General features: G+C 54.8%; 1 protein-coding gene across 1 annotated transcript in view; it reads left to right on the forward strand.

The window, feature by feature from the left end:
- Nucleotides 1–20,701, forward strand: part of AFDN (afadin, adherens junction formation factor) — a 137,602-nt gene extending 116,901 nt beyond the window's left edge. Inside the window, exons 28-33 of the mRNA XM_042782258.1 lie at nucleotides 205–390; nucleotides 1,086–2,090; nucleotides 10,493–10,624; nucleotides 15,134–15,638; nucleotides 18,815–18,899; nucleotides 20,548–20,701. Coding sequence (XP_042638192.1) covers nucleotides 205–390; nucleotides 1,086–2,090; nucleotides 10,493–10,624; nucleotides 15,134–15,638; nucleotides 18,815–18,899; nucleotides 20,548–20,701 — 2,067 coding nt within the window. The remainder of the gene's footprint in view (nucleotides 1–204; nucleotides 391–1,085; nucleotides 2,091–10,492; nucleotides 10,625–15,133; nucleotides 15,639–18,814; nucleotides 18,900–20,547) is intronic.
- Nucleotides 20,702–21,082: the final 381 nt, after the last annotated feature.

The raw sequence follows: 21,082 nt of genomic DNA on the forward strand, positions 1-21,082 counted from the left end.
AAAAACAGTAGTTGAGTAAATTCATTTTAAGTTAAGTCTTGGCAAAATAAAATGTTTCTTCTTGTTCCTGGAATAGACTCAAACACTAATCTTTAAACTCATTGTTGAAATCTCTTCCCTTCCCATTTGAAGTAGGTAACTGCAGTTCCGTGAGCCCATTGTGCAGGTCCTGAGCCCACTTTCCTGTGCTCTTGCCTTCCCCAGGAGCAGGCCCTTCCGCCCCGGCCGGAAGCATATCCCATCCCCACACAGACACACCCTCGTGAGTATTTCACCTTCCCTGCATCCAAGTCCCAGGACCGGATGGTCCCCACACAGAGCCAGTGGCTGGATCATGAGGATAAGCCGCACCTGCACATGGACGATGACCGTGCCAATCTGGCCGCTCAGGTGAGATGCCCACGTGCCATGAGAGTGCGCCACTCTGACGGACGGTGAGCATTGCTCAGTCTGCAGGACAGGATTGCCGTCAGCATCCTGTTTCCTTTCATGGTTTTGTGGCTGAGTGAGGAATAACAGGTAGGATAGAAGACTTAGTATGTTGCCTTAGTGTTTGATCCTGGAGCACCAGTCATGGAAAGCCTGAACTGCAGGCTCCCACATTCTAGGAGTGGGCAATGAGAGCTGAGAGGCCCCATCTGGTACTAATTCATGTCAGAATCAGAAGCTGCCCTAAGCCTGGCCCTGCCCTGGAGGCTGATGGGCGGTGGGTTTGGACACACAGTTGGACAGTGCGCTCTGTGCCACTCAAGAGGGGTGTCTCTCTAGTCCACGTGTGGCTGATCCCCTCCAGAGACGAGCACTGGTGGTGGTGGCATGCTGGGGGTGGTGGGCACGGTTGAGGAAAGGCTTGATCTTTTTTGTGTCTGATGGTCTCAGCAGTGACAGAGAGTAGGCACAGCTTCCCTTGCACTCCACAGCCAGAGGCACTGAGGAAGCACCGTGGTGCCACACAGTCAGCTGCTGAATTGCACTTGGGCCCTGTCGTGAGCTCAGTTTTCTGAGTAGCTCTTCTTTCTGAAGTTACAATGGTTAATGCCCTTTGGTAGGTGGTTGGAGGGTAACAGTGCTGCTCTCTTTTCCAGCGTGTTACCCGTTCCCAAGAAGAGCTTCGAGATGACCACGTGTACCAGCTCGAGAGGCATCGGGTGGCCGCTGCTGTGGACCGGAAGTCAGACAGTGACATGTGGCTAAACCAGGGCTACTCAGTGGAGTCCAGCACATCGAGCCAAGAGCAGCTGAACCATTCCTCTAAACCTGCCACCCCTGCGTCCACTTTAACCAAAAGCGGCCCTGGCCGTTGGAAAACACCCACTGCCGCCCAGTCGACGCCAGTGGCCGTCTCCCAGCCCATCCGCACAGACCTGCCCCCCCCGCCCCCTCCGCCCCCTGTGCACTACGCCAGCGACTTTGACGGGATGCCGATGGACTTGCCCCTGCCACCCGCCCCTGCTGTGGGCCAGGTGGGCACCCCGTCTGCCCAGGCGGCTGCGGCGGCTGAGCGGAAGAAGAGAGAAGAGCAGCAGAGGTGGTATGAGAAGGAGAAGGCTCGCTTGGAAGAGGAGCGTGAGAGGAAGCGCAGGGAGCAGGAGCGGAAGCTGGGCCAGATGCGCACCCAGGCCCTGAACCCTGCGCTCTTCTCCCCGGTGCCCGCGCAGCCGGGGAAGCTGGAGAAGCCCTCCACCCTGCAGAGGCCCCCGGAGACAGTCATCCGCGAGCTGCAGCCCCAGCAGCAGCCGCGCACCATCGAGCGGCGGGACCTGCAGTACATCACCGTCAGCAAGGAGGAGCTGTCGTCCGGCGACAGCCTGTCGCCGGACCCGTGGAAGCGGGACGCCAAGGAGAAGCTGGAACAGCAGCAGCAGCTGCACATCGTGGACCTGCTGAGCCGGGAGGTCCAGGAGCTGCAGGCCAAGGCCGAGCGCAGCGCCGAGGAGAGCGACCGGCTGCGCAGGCTCCTCCTGGAGTGGCAGTTCCAGAAGCGGCTGCAGGAGTCCAAGCAGAAGGATGAGGAGGAGGAGGACGACGACGACGACGACGTGGACGCCCTGCTGGTCATGCAGCGTCTGGAGGCTGAGAGGAGAGCCAGGGTAAAGGGGGCTCCGTGGTCGGTGCCGCGGCTGCACGCCGGGCCCCAGCCGTGCTCTCGGGGGCGGGGCTGTTCGTGGCACGTGCTGTTGGCTGATGCCCACGGGAGTGAGCCAGGGCTGTGAGGCTGAGAGTGTAAGTGGGACCTGAAATTGCTCTGACTAGTAAATGCATCCTGATCCTTTTTAAGATTTGGTACCAACCAGCCATGCTCTTAATCAGGGGTCAGCAGATGTTTTCATAGTGGCCCAAATGGTAAATAGTGCAGGCTTGGTGGCCACACACCCTCACTGCCACTCAGCTCCGCCATACAGCACAACAGCAGCTCTAGCCCATTGTCCACAGATGGCCGTGTTCCAATGAAACTTTATGCACAAAAACAAGTGGAGGGCCAGCTGCTGCCCTCAGATCTCAGTCATCAGCACTTCATGGTGGTTGACAAAGAATATCAGCTTTAAGGGTGTGAGATTGGCATTTTGAATGTCATAACCGGAAATCATCTGCACAGCAGTGATCCTGGTGGTGACACATTGACTGCAGTTCACTGCAAACACTAAGAATTCTTGATTTTCTTCACATTCTGTGTTATGGAATCAACTGCTTTGGTTCTTTCTCTTCAAAATAAAATGAAGTAAAATTTAAATCATTTAATGCTACAAGTTGTCAAAAACCAAACTAAAGAGAAAAACAAGATTCCTTCTTACCTCCTGGGAGCGTTGCTGGCAGAGACGTGGGCAGAGCTGGGTGGTGACCGGTGCCGCTGGCTCTTGCTGTAACTGGAGGTCAGCTCCTTTGAGTGCCTCCTGCTCCTGAGTTCTGGCGATCTTCTAGAAAAGCTTTACCCAGTGAACCGTTCTGAGGAAACACAGCCGAGAGCATACTCTCCTGCCTCCTGGGCTCCATCTGTCCTTCCAGTGTTGTCTGCACCACAGGTCTGAGGCAGCACCACTGGCCTGAGGAGCACTGAGGTCTTGCCGCCTCCTAAGACATGGAGCTTTAGCTTGTCTGGGGTCAGCGCGTGGTGCCCAGCACGCAGCCCCGCTCCGTGCACCCTGTGGGCTCTTTCCTGGGGGCCCGCACACAGTCAGCCCACGAGAGTCACTACCATTGCTTAAGGGAAGGCAGGCCTCCGTGTTGGGGGTTGCTGTTGGTAGCGTCTGCCCGCTGGCCAGCAGTGACTTCTGTAAGAATGACTAAATTTACCACCAGGAGCATTCTGTTGGAGGGAGCAGCTGCTTGGTCACTTGGCGTGTGCTGTCGCCGTCAGAGTCCTGGCCCTCTCGTGCGGCCCCTGCCCTGCTGGAGCAGGGCACGCTGGCCCTCCTTACCTGACGCGTCCTATCTGTGCTTGCTGTTGTCTGTGTGTGGTCACCTCCACTCTGGCCAGGCTTCCCGGAGCTGGGTCCCAGCTGGCGCTATTCAGCACTCAGGCTTCGTGCCTCCAGCCCCAAACCCAGAGGAAAAGACAGGCTGCCCTTTCCTGCACCCAGACTCGACTGTAAGACCATTGTGGGTGCAGATCAGATGGCCGTTCGCTGCTGTTGTAACCTATCCCCACAACACTGAGCAAAGAGTCCCACCCTGTAATGCTCCGTGGCTCCTCTCTCCTGAGGGGATGCACTCAGGATTTGTCAGTTTCTCCAGTCTCCAGCCCTGAACATTTCACAGCCCCTTAGTGGGAATTACATTTCTCCAGAAAAATGACCTTCTAGTATGTGGCGACTTATTAAAACGATAAAAGATTATCATCTTAGTCTCTAAATAGGAGAGCGGAGAGAGATTTTGGGTTTGTAGTTTCTGCATATCTTAATGACAAAACCCAAACGCTGGTACCGGGTGGATGCTTCTCTGTCTGCTGTCACTGCGAGTTAGCCTGTAGTTGTGTACTTTTTTCCCGAGGTTGCCCTTCAGAAACAGGTGAAGGAAGATAGCCCCAGACACGCCCGTGGTGGGAACAGGCCTGAACACAACTCCTCTGCTCACACCCCATCTCTCTTTCTCTTCTGTTGCCTGCAGCAGACCGCTCTGCCAGCAATCTCTGTTCTAGAGTTGGTATGTCCGTGTTTCTTTGCCTTTGGTACTTTTTCCTGTCTGGGTTCTTTTCCTTTCAGTGATGGTCGTTGTATGTTCTCTGTAGACTCAGCACCTGTGGGTGTCCTCGTCTGGGCATTAGCTCAGGTCTGGTGCCTGCAGGTGTGCTCTCCCAGATGCAGACCCAGCACCCATGGGTGTCCTTGCCCGGGTGCTAGCTCAACCCAGTGCCTGCAGGCGTCCTTACCCAGATACTGGCTCAGGCCTGGTGCCTGTGGATGCCCTCACCTGGATGCCAGCTCAGGCCCAGCACCCATGGGTGTCTTTGCCCAGATGCTAGCTCAGGCCCGGTGCCCACAGGCGTCCTTGCCCAGATGCTTGCTCAGGCCTGGTGCCTGTGGGTGCCCTCAGCTGGATGCCAGCTCAGGCCCGGCACCCACGGTGTCCTTGGCCTGGGTGCTAGCTCAGGGACCCTAGAAGCATGCCCCTGAATGTGCTGCGTCTCCTCACTCTGCTTCTCTCGTGAACTTTCAGTGTCCCTGTTTGTTTATGGCTCCTACCTGCTCTTAGTTTTAGCCCTAAACCCTGTGTTGTGTCTCCTTACTCCGTGACAGGTGCTCATGGATGGGAGCCAGTGTGAGGGAGCTGGCAGTGAATCATCAGTTTTGTTCTTGCTGCCTTAGAACTCGGCTGTCGACGTGCAGTTCTTAGAAACTCTGTGGGGAGGGCTTTGACACCATGTGCCACTTAGGACGCAGCTGACTATTGCTAGAGTTGAGAGTGGTCTCCAGTACGTGTTTGCCTGTTTCCTCTTGTTTTTATTTTAACACTATTTTGGTTACCCAGTGCCTCTCTGACAGGAATGTACCACAAATGGGTGGTCTGAACAAACAAGTTCATTCTTACGGTTTTTGGAGGCTAGAGGTCCAAGTTCAAAGTGCCAACTCTGGGGCCTAGGTGAAAGCCCCTGGGCCGTGGGCTTCAGCTTTGCCTCTTGCTGCCGGCCACTGAAGCTGGAGGCTTTTTTCACTCAGGTGGCAGCTGGCTGCCGAGGTTGACAGATCCAATGTCAGCAAGTGAAAAAGCATAGTCCCGATATCACCAAATAACACGGCAGGCCACTAATTCAAGTCCAGAAAAAGTCCCAAGATTGGCAGGGTGTGGCAGGCTGTTGAACAGTGACTCAGCTACATGCAGGGTTCAAGCGTGCCGTAAGCTGGAGACCTTCCTCAGATTTGCTTCTTGTATGCTGGAAGCAGATTGCATCCCTAAAGCAGCTCCTAGCTGCTCCAATAGATTGTTCCATGGAGTTAGTTACCAGTCTCGTCATGGGGGATACTACATCCAGCTGCCCGGCCACTCAGCCAGGCCCAGCCAAGTTGATCCACAATCTTACCTCCCATAAACACTAACATGTGGATTTTCGTTTTCAGCCATACCAATTTCGAATCTGCCAAAACCACAACTATGTCACATTCTAGCATCAGTTCCTAGGCGGCATGTCCGTCCTGGGGAGGCTGAGTCAGCCATAGGGTCCCATGGCGCGTGAGAGCCAGGTTCACAGCCCTCTGGACAGTCACGCTGACTGCGGGATGGCGCCGAGGCCCGTCACACCCAGCCAGTGCAGGGTGACAGGCTGGTGCCAGGGGGTCCTTTAAATCATCCCTGGGCCTGGGGGACACTCCAGTGGCCTTTTCCCTGGAAACTCCCCCTCGTTCTTACTGAGCTCAGCATCTCTTCACTGGAGGTGAAGAAAGGAACAACAGCTTTTCCTCCTTCCTTGGAGTATTGGTGCACATGTGGTGGTGGCTGAGTGCTGGCCTCTGTGTGGGACCCTTGGTCCCCAGGCACTGTGGCACATCCCTGGTGCCAGCCCCGTGGAGGCAGCATCTGGGGCATGGTCCCGTGTGACACAGAATGAGACTACTGCAGGACAAGGGACACTTAGAGTTTTATTCCAGAGAAATAGCTCATGGGATTTTTTTCCTTTAAGAGAAATTTGGCTTTCATTGTCAACTCTGACCACCAGCTGTCTGTTAGTCACCCAAATAGAAAAGGCAAACTCGCTGCCGTCGAGTCCAATCCGACTGGTAGCGACCCCTCTTTGGGTTTCCGAGGCGGTATCGCTACGGAAATAGATTGCCCAGCCTTCCTTCTGAGGAGTGGCTGGTGGGTTTGGACTGCCAGCCTTCTGGCTGGCAAATGTCTTAGGCACTGTGCCGCCAGTCTCTTAGTCTGACTCCCCATAAACGGGTCATGCTGTCTTGTCAATGACACCACTGTTTCTAGAATCCTTGCTCTGTCAGATGAGTGGTGACAGGAGAACCTGGCATGTGAAAGTCTCAGTTCTCTCTGAAGGGGCACAAGACTGGTGGCCACTATTAAGGTGGCTTCCTGGGCCCTGTCCCGGGCTTCGGGCTGGCCACACAGACTCGGTAGGGCCCCGTGGGGCCGTGGGGTGCCCAGAGGCTACTCAGTGGCTCCCTCAGCCTGGCCGCCCGCCAGCCTCCTCCCTGCATCTGCGTCCCCTCCCTGCTCGCCCACCCCAGCGACACCCGGGTTTTCCTTTCTGGTCGAGACATGTCTCAGACAAGAGTCTTGTTGTCCTTTGTAGTGTCTCCAGCTCTCCAGTTCTGGATAGTCACACTGAGCCCCTGCCCCTCGCTGCCACCTGCTCCCTGCACCTCGACCCCACCTGCTCCCTGCACCCCCACCCCACACCACCTCCACCTGCTCACTGTACTTCCACCCCACCTTGACCCCACCCCACCTCCACCTGCCCACTGCATCCCCACCCCTCTGCTATCTGCCCGCTGCACCCCCACCCCACCGCCGTCTGCCCACTGCAGGCCCAGCCCTCCACCGTCTGCCCACTGCAGGCCCTGTGGTGGAGGGTTGGATGGTTTGGGTTGCTCTGCTCCTCTTGAGTGTGTCGGCCTCTCGGGTGTATCAGCAGAGTGTTTGAAGAGCACTGGCAGTTGTGGACCTCACAGCTTCTGATAAAATTGTCATTTCCTTTAAATTGGGGAAAAAAAAAAAAAAAAGGATGTGGGCTGTGCTACAGGAGGACACTGTCATTTGTCACCTGTCCTGGACTCCTGGTCTCTCAGTGCTCCCATTCCATACATAACAGTTGGGGCACAGCTGTGTTCTCACGGGGAAGCAGGCCCCTTGAGGAGGGCCAGGGACAAGGTCCAGGGCTGGGTTCCCCACCCAGCTGTCCCGGGACCCAAATCCTGCACTCAATAGGGGCTTAGCCAGGGGGCGTGCTCACAGACTCTTTGTTGGTGGGTCTCAGTGACGGTGTCCAGAGGCAAAGGACCGGCTGCCCAAACAGGATTGTCTGCCTTAATAGACCTTCTGAATAAAGATGGCAGTTAGTGTACTTTTGTGATAGAAAGTTACTGACAGGCTGATCGCAGCGCTCTTGTTAAAAGCATGGATCCCTTCAGTGGAAACACAGATGACCTCTGTCAAGCCTCTGCGGGTGCTGTTCAGGCTCACAGAGCTGCGAGCAGTTTTGAAATCCCAGCATGGTTGACTTGGTTTAGAGGTAACTTTAACCTGGACTAAGGAACTCTGGTGACGCTCTGGTTAAAGCATTGGGCTGCTCCTAACCAACAGGAGGGTGGTTCAAATCACCCCCTCCATAGTAGGAAGATGGACAATCTACTTCTGTGAAGATTACAGCCTCAGACACCCATGGGGGTTGCTGTGAGTTGGAATTGAGTCGAAGGCAGTGGTTTTGGTGTTTTGGGGGTTTTACTTTGGACTAGCTTAATTCATTCTCTGAGGATTATTTTTATGTGTGCTGATCCAGGCAGCTCTGGTAGCATAGTGCCTAAGGCACTTGACTGCTAACCAGAAGGCTGGTGGTTCAAACCCACCAGCCCTCCTCCGAAGGAAGATGGGACAGTCTACTTCTGTAGTGATACTGCCTTGGAAATCCAAGGAGGGATCACTATGAGTCAGGTCCAACTCAACAGCACATAACAACAACAACAACAATGCTGATCTAGTTCCCAAAATCCCACTTCCTATTGTCGTACCTGGCTGCTGAGTCAATGGCGCCCACGACGACCCATTGTGCACGGAGCAGAGCTGCCCCACAGGGCTTTCAAGGCTGTGACCGCTCCGAAGCAGGTCACCAGGCCTGTCTTCCCAAGTGCCTAGCAGTGGGTTTGAACTGCCAACCGTTTGGCGAGTAGTCACGCACTTGACTGTGCCACTGCGGTAAGGTTGCTGTGGTAGCTGTTTCCTGGAAAAGCGTCTCGTTGTTCTTTTCACTTTGGGCAGTGGGCTCACGTCCTTGAGTCCCAGTGTTCACGAGGCGGGAGTTTGTCCCTGCATGCCGTTAAACGTGTGACCGAAGTCAGAACACGCGTTGACGGTGCTGACTGGCGCGCCACGCTCAGGGCCTGTCTGAGCTGCTGGCTGCTCGTGCTGGCTGCGTCTGGAGCCACAGGCAAAATTAAGCAGCATTTCTGTTTTGGAAGTAAAAATGCATGAGCTCTGTGACGGGCTTGAAATAGCACTGCCCGGTTAAGAGGCTTTTCTTCGGCAACAGTTGCTAACACTTGGGATACAGGCACCCTCCGTGCTCATTGCTGTCCAGACTGGGAAGGAGGAAGGCTTTTATAAAAGACAAAGTAGTTGCCAAAACAGTAGATGAGGATTGCACTTGTTCCCATACAATTTTAGAAGGTACGCTCCTGTCAGAGAACGACCTGCCTGTGGGACTTTACCTTTCCTCGCGCCTGCCCTGTGCACCTGGGTCTAGAAAGTCGGGGTGGAATCCTTGCGTGCTTGTTGACCGAGGGGAGCCCTGTGCATTACTGCAGTTCCCTGGGTTTCTGTCAGTTACCTCTCTAATACAGTGTTCTGATGACTGGGGTTTGATTTTGTTCCTTCCTTTTGTTGAGTGGCATCTGCCATAGCTTGTACTCAGGCCCCTGGGACTGCTGAATCTCTGCGTGGCTGTGAGTCATCGGATGGAAGGAGTCGCCCCCTGCCCAGCCACCTCTCCTTTCCCACCCTTGCCACTTCGGTTCTCCTTCAGCGGTGTCTGTGGACCCCTGCTGCAGACCCCTCAGCCGGCCATCTGCCTGCACTGGGCTTCTGGCGACACTGAGGGAGAGGAAGGGTCCTCCTGGGATGGCCGCTGGTGTTGGTTCCCACAAAGAAGCCTAGTGACGTGGGGGCCAGTCGTTCTCCCACCAGTGTGGCGTGTTTCCCCCAGGCAGTAGGAAGGGATTGTTGTCGGGTTTTGGGTTTTGGTCTTTTTGAAAAGCCGTGCACACAAACACAGTCTGAATCCAGGAGTGGGCACGTCCTCCTGCTGCTGTTCCCTGTGTCTGTAGCCCAGCGGTAGACTGAGCAGCGCTCCTGTGGGCGTTGGGGTGCGCCTGGGGACTGCCGTGGGAGGGGTGCTACCAGTGAATAGAGGCTGTAGTCAGTGGCTTGGCGTCGGCTGGCGTCGGCAGTTGCTGTGTGCAATGGTACAGCCAGGTCTGTGCCGCCAAGAGGTCTGGGCACGTGCAGCAGGGTCAGAGGTACCGTTCTGTTAGGCTGCACCACACGGGACAGGGGGCTTCTCTACTCTGGTCTGGTCAGATGAGCCTTCCCAGGGTCCTTTTCCGAGCTGTAGGGCACAGAGAAGTGTGGCCAGGGTGATCAGCAGCTAAAACCATAGGGATGCAGGTCTCAGGGAGATGGCCACACGCTCTAGAAGTTGAAGAGGATGAAGGGGAGGCACTGGTGTGTTTCAAAATCTCAGAGCTCGACTGGGCCAAATGGGAAGCAGTCAGGAGATGGTGTGCGACCAGCGTGAGGACTTTGTGACAAACGGTTTCCTGAAAGTAGGAGGTGCTCTCGGGAGGTAGGGAGCAGGTCCCCAGACACCCGACACATCCACACAGAGTAGCCGCTTAGAAATGGGAGTGTGAGAATAAGGTCCCCTCTAAGTGTCAGTCCATGACTCCGACGGGGGCCCCCGAGTTGAGCCCAGGGTGGGACTGCAGGGGGCAGGGGGCCAGAGTAGGACAGGAGCTGACAGCTTGGTCCTCGGGAAGACAGGCCCCAGAGTCTGTCCCTTGTTTGAGTCTGGGTACCGTAAGTATTCTAACGCAGGCACTGTGCGTATCTAGTGCATGGACGGAAGCGCTAACAGTGGGGGACGGCCGGGGTTGGGGCCGCGCTTCTCAGTGACGTACCCGGACCTGTAGATGTTGGCCGTGTCCATTCTGTGGTCTTCCCATGGTGGCTTTGTATTAACTCCGTGTGTGTGTGTCTGTCTGCCTGCTCGTCCTACCTGTGCGCTCAGTGTGCCGTCGAGGGTCTCCCCGAGTGGAAAGTGGAGTTGATCTGTCGTTAGTTGCAGGAGGAGGAGCGGCGGAGGCAGCAGCAGCTGGAGGAGCTGCGGCAGCGGGAGGCGGAGGACCGAGCCCGCCAGGAGGCCGAGCGGCGCCGAGAGGAGGAGCGCGGGAGGCGGGACGCCGAGGAAAAGGTCCTGGTCCTCTGAGGAGCTGGGATGGTGCGCGGCCTGAGCTTGGTGGCCCGCGGGCGAGGGCACAGCCGCGGTAGTCCCCCACAGGCCCGCCACGGGGCAGGGCCTGGGCCCCAGCTTTGGCGACTGGACCACAAACTCCCTGGCTGGGCCCAGCACCTCTCTTCTGAACCCTGTCTCCAGACCCTCCTCTCTCACCTCTGGACTCCAAGGGGGCGGTCTGCCCTGGTAGGCATCCTTCCTGGCGCGGGCCAGCTGTTGTGGTGACGTGTGTCTAGTTACTTGGAAATTGAATTTCCACCACGGGAGGCACTGGGAGCGTAGTAAGAGAGCCGTGAACACTGACCATGTTACGTAGACAACTTACTGAAGTTAACCCGTCCCAGCTGGTGTCAAAGAAAGCCAGTGACTTATAAAACGTTACCAAGATGGTTCGCTTAGCGCGTAACCCGTTACGCACGATGGCGCGACGCTTGCTTCCAGATGTCATTTCTTTCGAGGCCTCTGGGTGCCCGTGTTGTCAGAGGGGGAACACTTGCCACGTGTTGTCTGCGTCCTCGGCCTCTCTCGCTTTGGCTCCCTGGCCGTGCTGTCTGTGTGTCTGCGAGGACCAGGTGCGAGGCCTGCATCCGAGAGCTGCCCTTTCCTGTCACTTCCCTTCTGTGAAGGGGGAGCTGCGAGCGCTGTGACTCCCCGTGGGGCAACGTCGGCTCTGTCCCCTAATCCCCTCCTTGAGAGTCCAGAGAACGATGTTAGGGCGGTGCCCCAGGAAAAGAGGAACTAGAGGGGGCGTCTCCTAAGATCTGTCGGGATGCAGAGCAGTCTGAGATGGACGGACAGACACTGTGGCCTGAGAACCACAGCTGGTTTGAAATTGGTGACTTTCGAGTCTTAGAGACTCTCACCATCTCTGACAGCGTCTGACTGTCTTACCTGTTGTATGTAATCAGGTCACCATGGCTTGGAGCTCTCAGGATGAGCCCACCTGTGTCTTCCAGTTTTGTAATGATAAGTCAAGATTGGGGGGGTCTTTCTAAGGAAATCAGATCTCCACGTGTTTGACATTTGAGCCGCTTGCCAATTTTTCTGGTGGGTGGGTTTTTCGGCTGCTCCTCAGAAGCTGTTCCTAGCTGTTTGGGAATGTTGTGCCCCGGCTCTGGGCTGACTCCCCTGTGGTCCCCTCTGCAGCATGTGCCCCCTGTGCTGGGGTGGTGAGTGGGCCGTGGGCCGCGTCCCACGCCACACGGGGCTGAGGGGCCAGCTCCTGTTGGCTGTGTTGCAGAACCCTCAGCTGCTGGGTTTTTCCAATATGCGTTCTCACAACTCTCTGTCCGAGACCCTCACATTTTAGTGGCTGCTTCTGTAACTGCCAGTCGGGGTGAAAAGAAGCCCCCCAGCTTATTTTCATAGACTCCCACATGGATGGCGTGCTTTGTCCTAGAGAAACGTGCCACTTGGGTGGTAGCACATTGTCTCCTTGGATCATGGCCTGTATCTGCTTTTCTGTAACTAAAGATGCGTTGGGTCCCCTTTGATGTTACCATGTAATACTGAGGTTCCTGACAGTTCCTTGAAAAGCCGCCCAAGTCACAAGGGAGTCGACTCCCCGGCTCCCAAGGAAGCTCTCACTTTATGTAGGCAGTGAGATGCAACCGTCTTGTTTTCAGAATTTCCCCTCATTGTGAAGATGAAGTGGGCCCAGGGGGATGGTGGGGCTGGCCTCTGGGCTGCTGGCTTCTCCCTGAGAGTGCCCTCTGAGACGTGTTGGTGTTTGGGTCCTCAGTGTGTCCTTGGGCTATGTGTGTGTGTCTGGAGTATCTGTGTGTACTTAACGTGTCTGTGTGTGTGTGTGCTCAGTGTTTGTGTGTTTTCACACACACACACGACTTGGTGTATGTGTGTCGGTGTCCGGGTGTGTCTGTACTCAGGGTCAGTGAGTGCATCCTGAGTGTGTTCACTGTGTGTGTGTACTCAATGTCAGGGTATATGTGTGTGTGCCCCCTTGGTGTCTGTGGGGGTGTGTCATTGTTGGGTGGGGGTGTCCTCATGGTGTGCATGTGTCTTCACTGACTGGGTGTATGTGTCAGTGTTTGGGGTGGTGTCCTCAGGATAGATGTGTATGTGTACTCAGTGTTGGGGTGTGTCTGTATACTCTGTATGTGTGCGTGTGTGTGTGTGCGTGCACACGCATGCTCAGTGTTGGGGTATGTCTGTGTATACTCTGTGTGTGTCTATGTGTACTCAGTGTCTGGGTGTGTCTGCATATCCTCTGTGTGTGCACTTAGTGTCTGGGTGTGTCTGCATATACTCTGGGTATGCACACATGCTCAGTGTTGGGGTGTCTGCATATACTCTGTTTACTCAGAGTTGGGGTGTGTCTGCATATATTCTGTGTGCACTCTGGGTGTATGTATACTCTGCTCAGAGTCAGGATGTGTCTGCATATATTCTGTGTGTTTGTACTCAGTGTTGAGGTGTGTCTTTGTACACTGTGTGTGTGTGCTTAGAGTCAGGATGTGTGTATACTCTGTGTGTACTCAAGAGTTGCGGTGTATCTGCATATACTCTGTGTGTATGTACTCAGTTGGGGTGTGTCTGCATAAACTTTGTGTGTGTTTGTACTCAGAGTCGGTTCGTGTGTATACTCTGTGTACTCTATGTACTCAGTTGTACTCTATGTACTCTGTGTACTCTATGTACTCAGTTGGGGTATGTCTTCATATACTTTGTGTGTACTCAGTGTTGAGGTGTGTGTATACTTTGTGTACTCAGAGTTGGAGTGTGTCTGTTCTCTGTGTGTACTCAGTGTCAGGGTGTGTCTGCGTACATTTTGTGTGTGTACTCAGAGTTGGGGGTGTATCTGCATATACTCTGTGTATGTGTGTGTGTGTGTACTCAGTGTCTGGGTGTGGGTACACTCTGTGTACTCAGACTTGGGGTGTGTCTGCATATACTGTGTGTGTGTGTGTGTATGTACTTGGTGTCTGGGTGTGTATATACTCTGTACTCAGAGTCGGGGTGTGTCTGCATACATTTTGTGTGTGTACTCAGAGTTGGGGGTGTATCTGCATATACTCTGTGTGTACTCGGTGTCTGGGTGCGGCTATACTCTGTGTACTCAGACTTGGGGTGTGTCTGCATATATTTTGTGTGTGTGTGTACTCGGTGTCTGGGTGTGTATATACTCTGTACTCAGTTGGGGTGTGTCTGCATACATTTTGTGTGTGTACTCAGAGTTGGGGGTGTATCTGCGTATACTCTGTGTGTACTCGGTGTCTGGGTGTGGGTATACTCTGTGTACTCAGACTTGGGGTGTGTCTGCATATACTTTGTGGGTGTGTGTACTCGGTGTCTGGGTGTGTGTATACTCTGTATTCAGAGTCGGGGTGTGTGTCTGCATATACTCTGTGTGTACTCAGTGTCAGGGTATGTCTGCATACACTCTGTGTGTGTACTGAGTGTTGGGGTGTATCTGTGTATACTGCGTGTACTCTGTGTGTGCGCGCAGCCTTAGGGTAGTGGAGTGAAGCACAGACGCGGAAACTGAAGTGGGGCTGAAGCTTTGAACTGATGCTGGCAGGGTCCCTGACAGTAGGCGTCTCTAGGGGAGGGAGTCAGCTCCCTCCCAGTCCTGCGGCACTGAGTGCTGGAGGTACCACAGGTGACACCCTCTCATCTCTCCGGTTCGCTTTCTTGGTAACTTTTCCTTGTACTCTAAACTTATGTGGATCTTTAACAAAACTGTGCTGTTACTGGTTCTACTGTTAATTTCACCACTGTCAACTGTGGTCTGTGCAGATGTATGTCAGAAGAAATGTCCACTATGTCCAAGCGATCTGAGTTCTCCTTGCTGTTGCTGTTCATGCCCGGCTCTGCGTTTCTGTCCGTCAGGGAGTTGACTAAGATTGGAGTCCTTTAGATCGTGGGGAGGGGGGATGAATGCGGCTGCCCCCACCTGCCTGCCTCTGCACGGCTGGGGTAAACTAGACGGCCAGTCCCCACTCCTGCAGGGAACGAACTGGCTCCTGAGTCCACTTCCATTTCCTGGAAAAGTGTGTGCATTCGCAATTCAGAAAGGCCGTTGTAGCTATTGTGACTTTTCTTTTCTCTTGAAATGCAGCAGGAACAGGTAAGTTACTGCTCTGGGAAGAGCAGGAGGGAGCCAAGGACTGAGCCGAGTGCAGTCTGGCGGCTGGAAGGGGACGGGGAGCGAGGTCTGCAGGCCCCAGAGTCCACGTGCTTGATGCTTCGGAGCCCTCTGCTGCCCGGCACCCCTCTCGCGTGTCTGACGCCCCCTCCCACCTGGCGCCCCTCACGCATCCGCTGCCCCCTCCCACCCGCTGCCCCTCCCCTCCCAACACTCTCAGGATAGTGATATGTGTCCTCAGGCCCCCAGCCTGCCTGTCCGGTCACGGTCTGCCCCACCTGTGGTGGGTGGGTGGTACTCCGGGTGGCACAGTGGGCCCTGCTGTCCCCACTAACGCCACCTTCTGTTTATTCTGCCTGCAGAGGCGTCAGGAAGAAGGCTATTACAGCCGCCTGGAGGCTGAGCGGCGCCGACAGCACGAAGAGGCCCAGCGGGGGCTGGTGGAGGCTGAGGAGCCGGGTCTGTGCCGACCGCCACCTCCACGGGACTACCAGCCCCCGTGCCCGGTCCCCGCGCCCGGCGCTCCTCCTCCCCCACCTCAGCGCCACACCTCCTACCTCAAAACGCAGGCCCGCTCCCCTGACTCGCTGTTCACGGCCACGTTTGTCACATACAGTGAGGAGGAGGAGGATCCCAGCCTGGCAGGTCAGGATAAGTACGCCAGCACAAGACAGTCATATGGGGACCTTCTGGCCACCGCCCCTAAACCGCAGCCCACTCGCCAGCTGCGCCCTGTCTCCGATGGCATCTTTGTTTCCAACTCATTCCAGCCACCTTTGGTCAAAGCCAACAGTACTGCCCACCAAGCAGGCCAGCCCCTGCCCCCTCCAAAACAACCGAGCTCCTGCCGCCCTGGGGCCTCCCCAGGTAGAGCAGAAAGAGGAGCCGGGCGGCTCCTGCCTGGGTGGCTGTCCGCACTCTGCCGATCACTGGGCACTGGGCTTTGATTCCACTGATCCTGCTCCTGGCTGGGGACCCTGCCTCCAATCCATGCCTGTGTTCACGCCTTTCTGGAAACGTCTTCCAGTTCTCTGTCCCGGCTCCCCTTTGGTCAGCTCGCAGCAGTCAGCCCCGCATCTTCCCTCAGCTGACTGCAGTACTGTTGGCCTTGGCTTGGTTCATTCCCCACCCGCCCCACAACCCTCCCATGGGCCAGAGCCAGGGCCTTGGCCCGGTATCTGTGCCTGGAACAGTGCTGGGGTCATTGCTGAGTTACTTGGCTAAGTAGAACTCTGCCCCAGAGTAAGTGCCATGGGGCCCTGCCAACAGAAAGGCTGCCCCTTGAGGGTGGGCGCTAGGCGTAGTGGACGGGCTCTGTCCAACAGGGTGATGAATGCACAGCTGCCCTTGCCGGGCTGTGAGACCACATTAGTCTGAAATGACGCGGGGCCGCCTCTTTCCCTCTGACTAAGGTCCTTCCTCACTGTCGCCCTGCGTCTTGGCACACTGCAGCACTTGTCGCCAGCCCTGGTCAGCACGTAGGTGCCTGAGCTGTGGCTTCACGTTTGATGGTGCACGGGAGCCATGCTGCATGGCGTTGAAGCAGGACTGAGTGAGAGGGTCCCGAGTTCAGACCCCACCACCGGAAGGGGTACAGATTCTGACAGCACTGCTTATGAATAGCCCAAGGTGTGGCGTCTTCCGCGTTCTGGGTGCTGCCACCCCGAACAGGACACCCAGCCCTGGCGAAGCGGAACGTTACTTTGCTTTAAAAATCAGCAGTTTATTTTCTTTGACAGTCCCACCTGCTGCTGATCTGAAAACCAGTCTAACTGGGCTCTTGTCCAGTAAGGGAGCTTTGGCAGAATGCCATCTGTCCCCAGATCAGAGCTCTGTCCTTGTTGAAGGTCCTGTGTCTGGCTGTGTTTCCATGAAGTCAGTCTGGCAGCCAGACTTAGGTATTTTCGTAAAATTTTTGTTGTAAACGTCTTGAGTTTGGCACCACGTAGGGATGTTGATGGCATGATACCAGATTTTGAAGTGAGATGCCAGTAATTTCCTTATATCAAATTAGAAGCTGAAGCCCAGATATTTTATAAGTGACACGTCACAGATGACATTTTGGTGACAGCTGAGAATCCCGTAGCTGGCGTCACTTTGCCTTCCTGGCTTTCAGGCTCTCTGCTAACCCCGGTCTTACCGCACACCCACACTCTGATCGTGTGTCTGGTGCGGGCTCCTTCATGAAGCATGGCTCTGTGCACCTCACCTACAGCCCACCCTCTGCCACCATCTCCTCGTCCCGCTCACCTGGGCGCCTTCTGTCTCACCCTTCTCTGGGCCTCGGGCAAAGCACACGCTTCATACGCGTTCCCTGGCTTCTTCCACTGGGCACTGCGAGCAGAGCTGCTCCCCAGGGTGCTTGCCGTTACAGCTCTCAGAAATTCATTCCACACATACTATGCTAGTTCATATAAAGGCAACTGAAAGTACCTGGTGCTTGAACTCCAAAAGGTTTTAAAATTTGAAAAAGCTTACAAAGTTGAAGAATTAATTTTTACCAGTGGAAGAAACTGGTGTCATCCTTAAAGCAAAGCTCAAAAGGTCCAACACAGTGTTTGTAAAAACAAACAAAACCAGGAGGAAAATGAGCATAGACAAACTCCCAGCAGGCCCTGCTTTCTCGCCGGTGCCCACGTGGGCTGGCCGCCTGGGGGGAGAGTGGAGCCCAGTGTGACACTCTGGGTCCTTGCTGAGCGTGGCTCCCTCCACAGGACTGTGGCTGAGCTGTGTCCCTCCAGGGGCAGCTGCAGTGCCCAGGGTGTCGCAGGACAGAACTCCCTGTGTCTGGACATGGGCGTGTCCGCTTGGCTCGGGACCCTTTTCAGAGAAAAGATGGATCATGTAAAAAGGATCATTTCAACGTGGGAGTGTAATCATGTGGCCTGTCTAATCCAGCACTCAGTGCAGTCAGTGTTGGCTGAAGCTTTTGAGCGTTTAGTAGTCCGGCCTGGGGTGGCGCTGAGCCGCCCTGGGGGTGCAGCGGGGAGCCGGCTGCCAGGCAGCACGTTGGCGGGTTTTGACCCACTCAGCACCTCCGAGGGTGAGACCTGGCCATGTGCTCCCGTGAGGATGACAGTCTAGGAGACCCGATGGGGTAGTTCTCCTCCGTGACGTGGGCTCTGCCCAGCCACAGCACAGGTCCTTCAGATGGGAGGGCATTTTTTTGCCTCACCAATTTCACAATCGATAGAAATACCGCAGTGCTGATTCACTGGGTTGCGGTTCTAATACAGTGTTAATGATACTGTTATCTTGGAGACCTTGTCAGGAGTTGGTAAAACTTTTCATCTGCCTCATCGCTCCTGAAGGTCACGGGATGCATATTGGTGTTGCCAGGGCGACACCTGGTCACCTCCGTGCTGCTGCATGCCCTGTGAGAGGCAGTCTCCCGAGCGTGTGTGCTGCCTCGCATCTCTCCGTCTTAGCCTCACCGGGGAGTCTTCCACACTGGCCCTACTGCTAAATGCAAGACGCGCTCCCAGTTTGTTTGAAAAGTTTTTGTTTTGTTTCCATAATTTTAGCCGTGTATTTGAGAAAAACAAAACTGTGCCAATCTTCCAAGAAGGAAGAACTTCAGTCGCCTGATTCTGTCCTGGCTCTGGGCTGTATTTGCTGTTAGTGACTTTCAGGAGGAAAATGCTTAGCGTCAGGCGTGTGTCTCCAGGGGTTTGCCCATCTCCTCCCTGAGTCCTCTGTGGAGGTTTCTTCTGCAGCCGTGGTAGTTACGCACTGTGACTTGATGTTCGTCTTCTGCATCAAGGTATCTGTCGGTCCCTGAGACCAACACGGCTCACGTCTCTGGTGACGCAGGCGCCAGGCCAGGAGCTGAGCACCTTCTGAGGGGAGTGTGATTGGCTTACACAGGCCACCGTCGGGCGTGATTGTCCAATTGCTGGGTCCTTTGTCATCTCTGAGTCGTGGCTTGCTTTTCTGTCAGTAGGGAAAGATGTCTTGTCTCATTGGGCCCTGCGTCTTTGTCAGCAGTGCAGGGCCAGGTGTGGTGCAGCAACTCTGACACTGATGTTCTCTTTCTGGAAAAGGGCTGGACTCGCACCCGGGACCTGCTGGACCAGCTGTGAGTGCTCAGGATGCTCACCGGGACCCGAGAGAGAAACGGGCTAAAAGGTGCGCCCAGTCGTGCGGCGCCACTGCTTCGGGCCAGTCAGGGGCGCTCTCTGTTCCCCGGGCCGACCCTGTCAGGGCGGAAGGGGGCTGGTGGGATTTCAGACCTGCCAGCAGCTCACAGGCCTGATGTGAAGTGTGCACCCACACGCTCTGTTTATCGTGTGTTCAGACAGTGGTGTGGGTTTCCAAGCTTACAGCCGGCACATAGGGTAGTGGCCACAATGTTGGTCCCTTTCTACCAGGGAAGGGCAGAAATGCTGGATGACACCCAAGGGTCCACCCTGATGGCACTAGACCACCAGTGGGCTGTGAGGCAGCTTTAGTCAGAAACACTGTTACCTGGTAGTTCCTACAGCATTGAAGTTGGACAACCAGGAAAATTGTCCATGTCACACTGTCAATACGTTAGGATCAGTCATACTGTTCTTCCATCAGGATCACACTGTCCTTAATTAGGGCATACTGCCCTTGTATCAGGGTCACAGTGCCCTTAATTAGGGTCACACTTCTCACATCAAGTGTGTGTATTGTTTTATAGGCTGCCATTATGGTCATATCAAGCACACACTGAGACGCCACACAGGTGCATGCTGGATTTATAAAAATGCTCTTTTTGAAACTGTATCCTGTGAACTTGTTTCACTGGCAGGACTTAATCTTCTTGCTATAAATTACGAGCCTTTTGAGAATTAGACATGCCTGAGGAGGTTAACACCTGAGTAGGGAGACGGCCCTTGCCCTTTCTATATGTGAGCTTAAAAGCAGTCCTCGTAATTTTAATTACAGGGAGGGTTAGGGTGGTGTGGGACAGAGAATAGTGTCTTACTGAAATCTTACTCAGGAACAGGAAGGGGAGGTGGGCTGTGTGGCTGATGGCTCTGTGAACACCTGCTGCCTCTGCCAAGAGACCAGAAGAACTGGATGGTGCCCAGCTACTGTTACCAAACATTTTGGTCAAAGATTCCATTGAGGAATCCTAACCAAAGGGTGGGGGGAAGTGCAGAACAGAATTTAAAATTCTGATGAAATCTAGATTTTGTGGAATCATGGAGGCTGATGAACTCCTGTAACTGTTGTCCTGAGGTCATCTTTACACCTTAAACATTCCCTGAAGTCTTCTTTAAACTAAACACTGTTGTTGTTGTTGTTGTTGTTGTTGTTGTTATGTGCCGTCGAGTTGGACTCGACTCATGGCGACCCCTCCTTGGGTTTCCCAGGCAGTATCACTACAGAAGTAGATTGCCCCATCTTCCTTCCGAGGAGTAGCTGGTGGGTTTGAACCGCCAGCCTTCTGGTTAGCAGTCAAGTGCCAGGTTAGCTTAATTAGTCAACAAGGTCTGCGTGGAGCAGATGCTCTTTTAAGACCTATCTGTGGGATCGCTGACAACAGCAGCCCGAAAGATGAGACTGGAAGCTGGGGGAGGAACAAGGCCCTAGAGGAGTGTGGGCGGGGTTGCACGACTAGAGGAATGCCGTCAGGCCACTGGGTTGTCTGCGGAGAAACAGGCACAGCACTGTGCTTTGCTGGCTATGTTTCCAACAGCAGCAGAACGGTCAGAAAATCTAGCTCGCCCGCTGTGTGAGCTGACATACTTACTGATGCCTGCTTCCCCTGTGACGTGTAATCATTTGCATTTTCCCTATGCAGCCAGGATGCAGATCCGTCCGGGCTTTCTGGAGCCCCGGAAAACTTGACATTCAAGGAGCGCCAGCGGCTGTTTTCACAAGGCCAGGACGTGTCCGACAGAGTGAAAGCTTCACGGAAACTGACGGAACTGGAAAACGAACTGAACACGAAATGAGGGCGGGCTGTGGGGCGGGTGGGGCCAGGCAGGGCAGCCCGTTTTAAGGGTTTTCGCATCTGTTTTGGAAATGGGTGAGTGTCAGATGCGTTGCAATTCCGAGAGATTTCCTTCACCTAGAGATTGTCAGGTGTTCAAGGTGAATGCGCCCATTTCCTGATGACCTGAGTTGCGCGAAGGTACCTAGGGTTGATAGTTCCTAGTTTGCAATCTGAGTTCAAAGGAATGGAACAAAGGGCAGTGGAAGGAAATGAGCGCCCCCCTCCCCCCCAAAAAATAATTGACCCCTGAGCACAGACAGTGAATTCTACCTCTGCCCTTTCAGAAAGACTTGAGCTGCCAGGAGCTAGCTCGGGCTCCCCGGACTGAGCTGCACTCCTT

The sequence above is a fragment of the Orycteropus afer genome, unplaced genomic scaffold, assembly GCF_000298275.1.
Source record: "Orycteropus afer afer isolate SDZICR_OR568_19922 unplaced genomic scaffold, OryAfe1.0 scaffold00273, whole genome shotgun sequence".
In the NCBI taxonomy this organism is placed as follows: Eukaryota; Metazoa; Chordata; class Mammalia; order Tubulidentata; family Orycteropodidae; genus Orycteropus; species Orycteropus afer.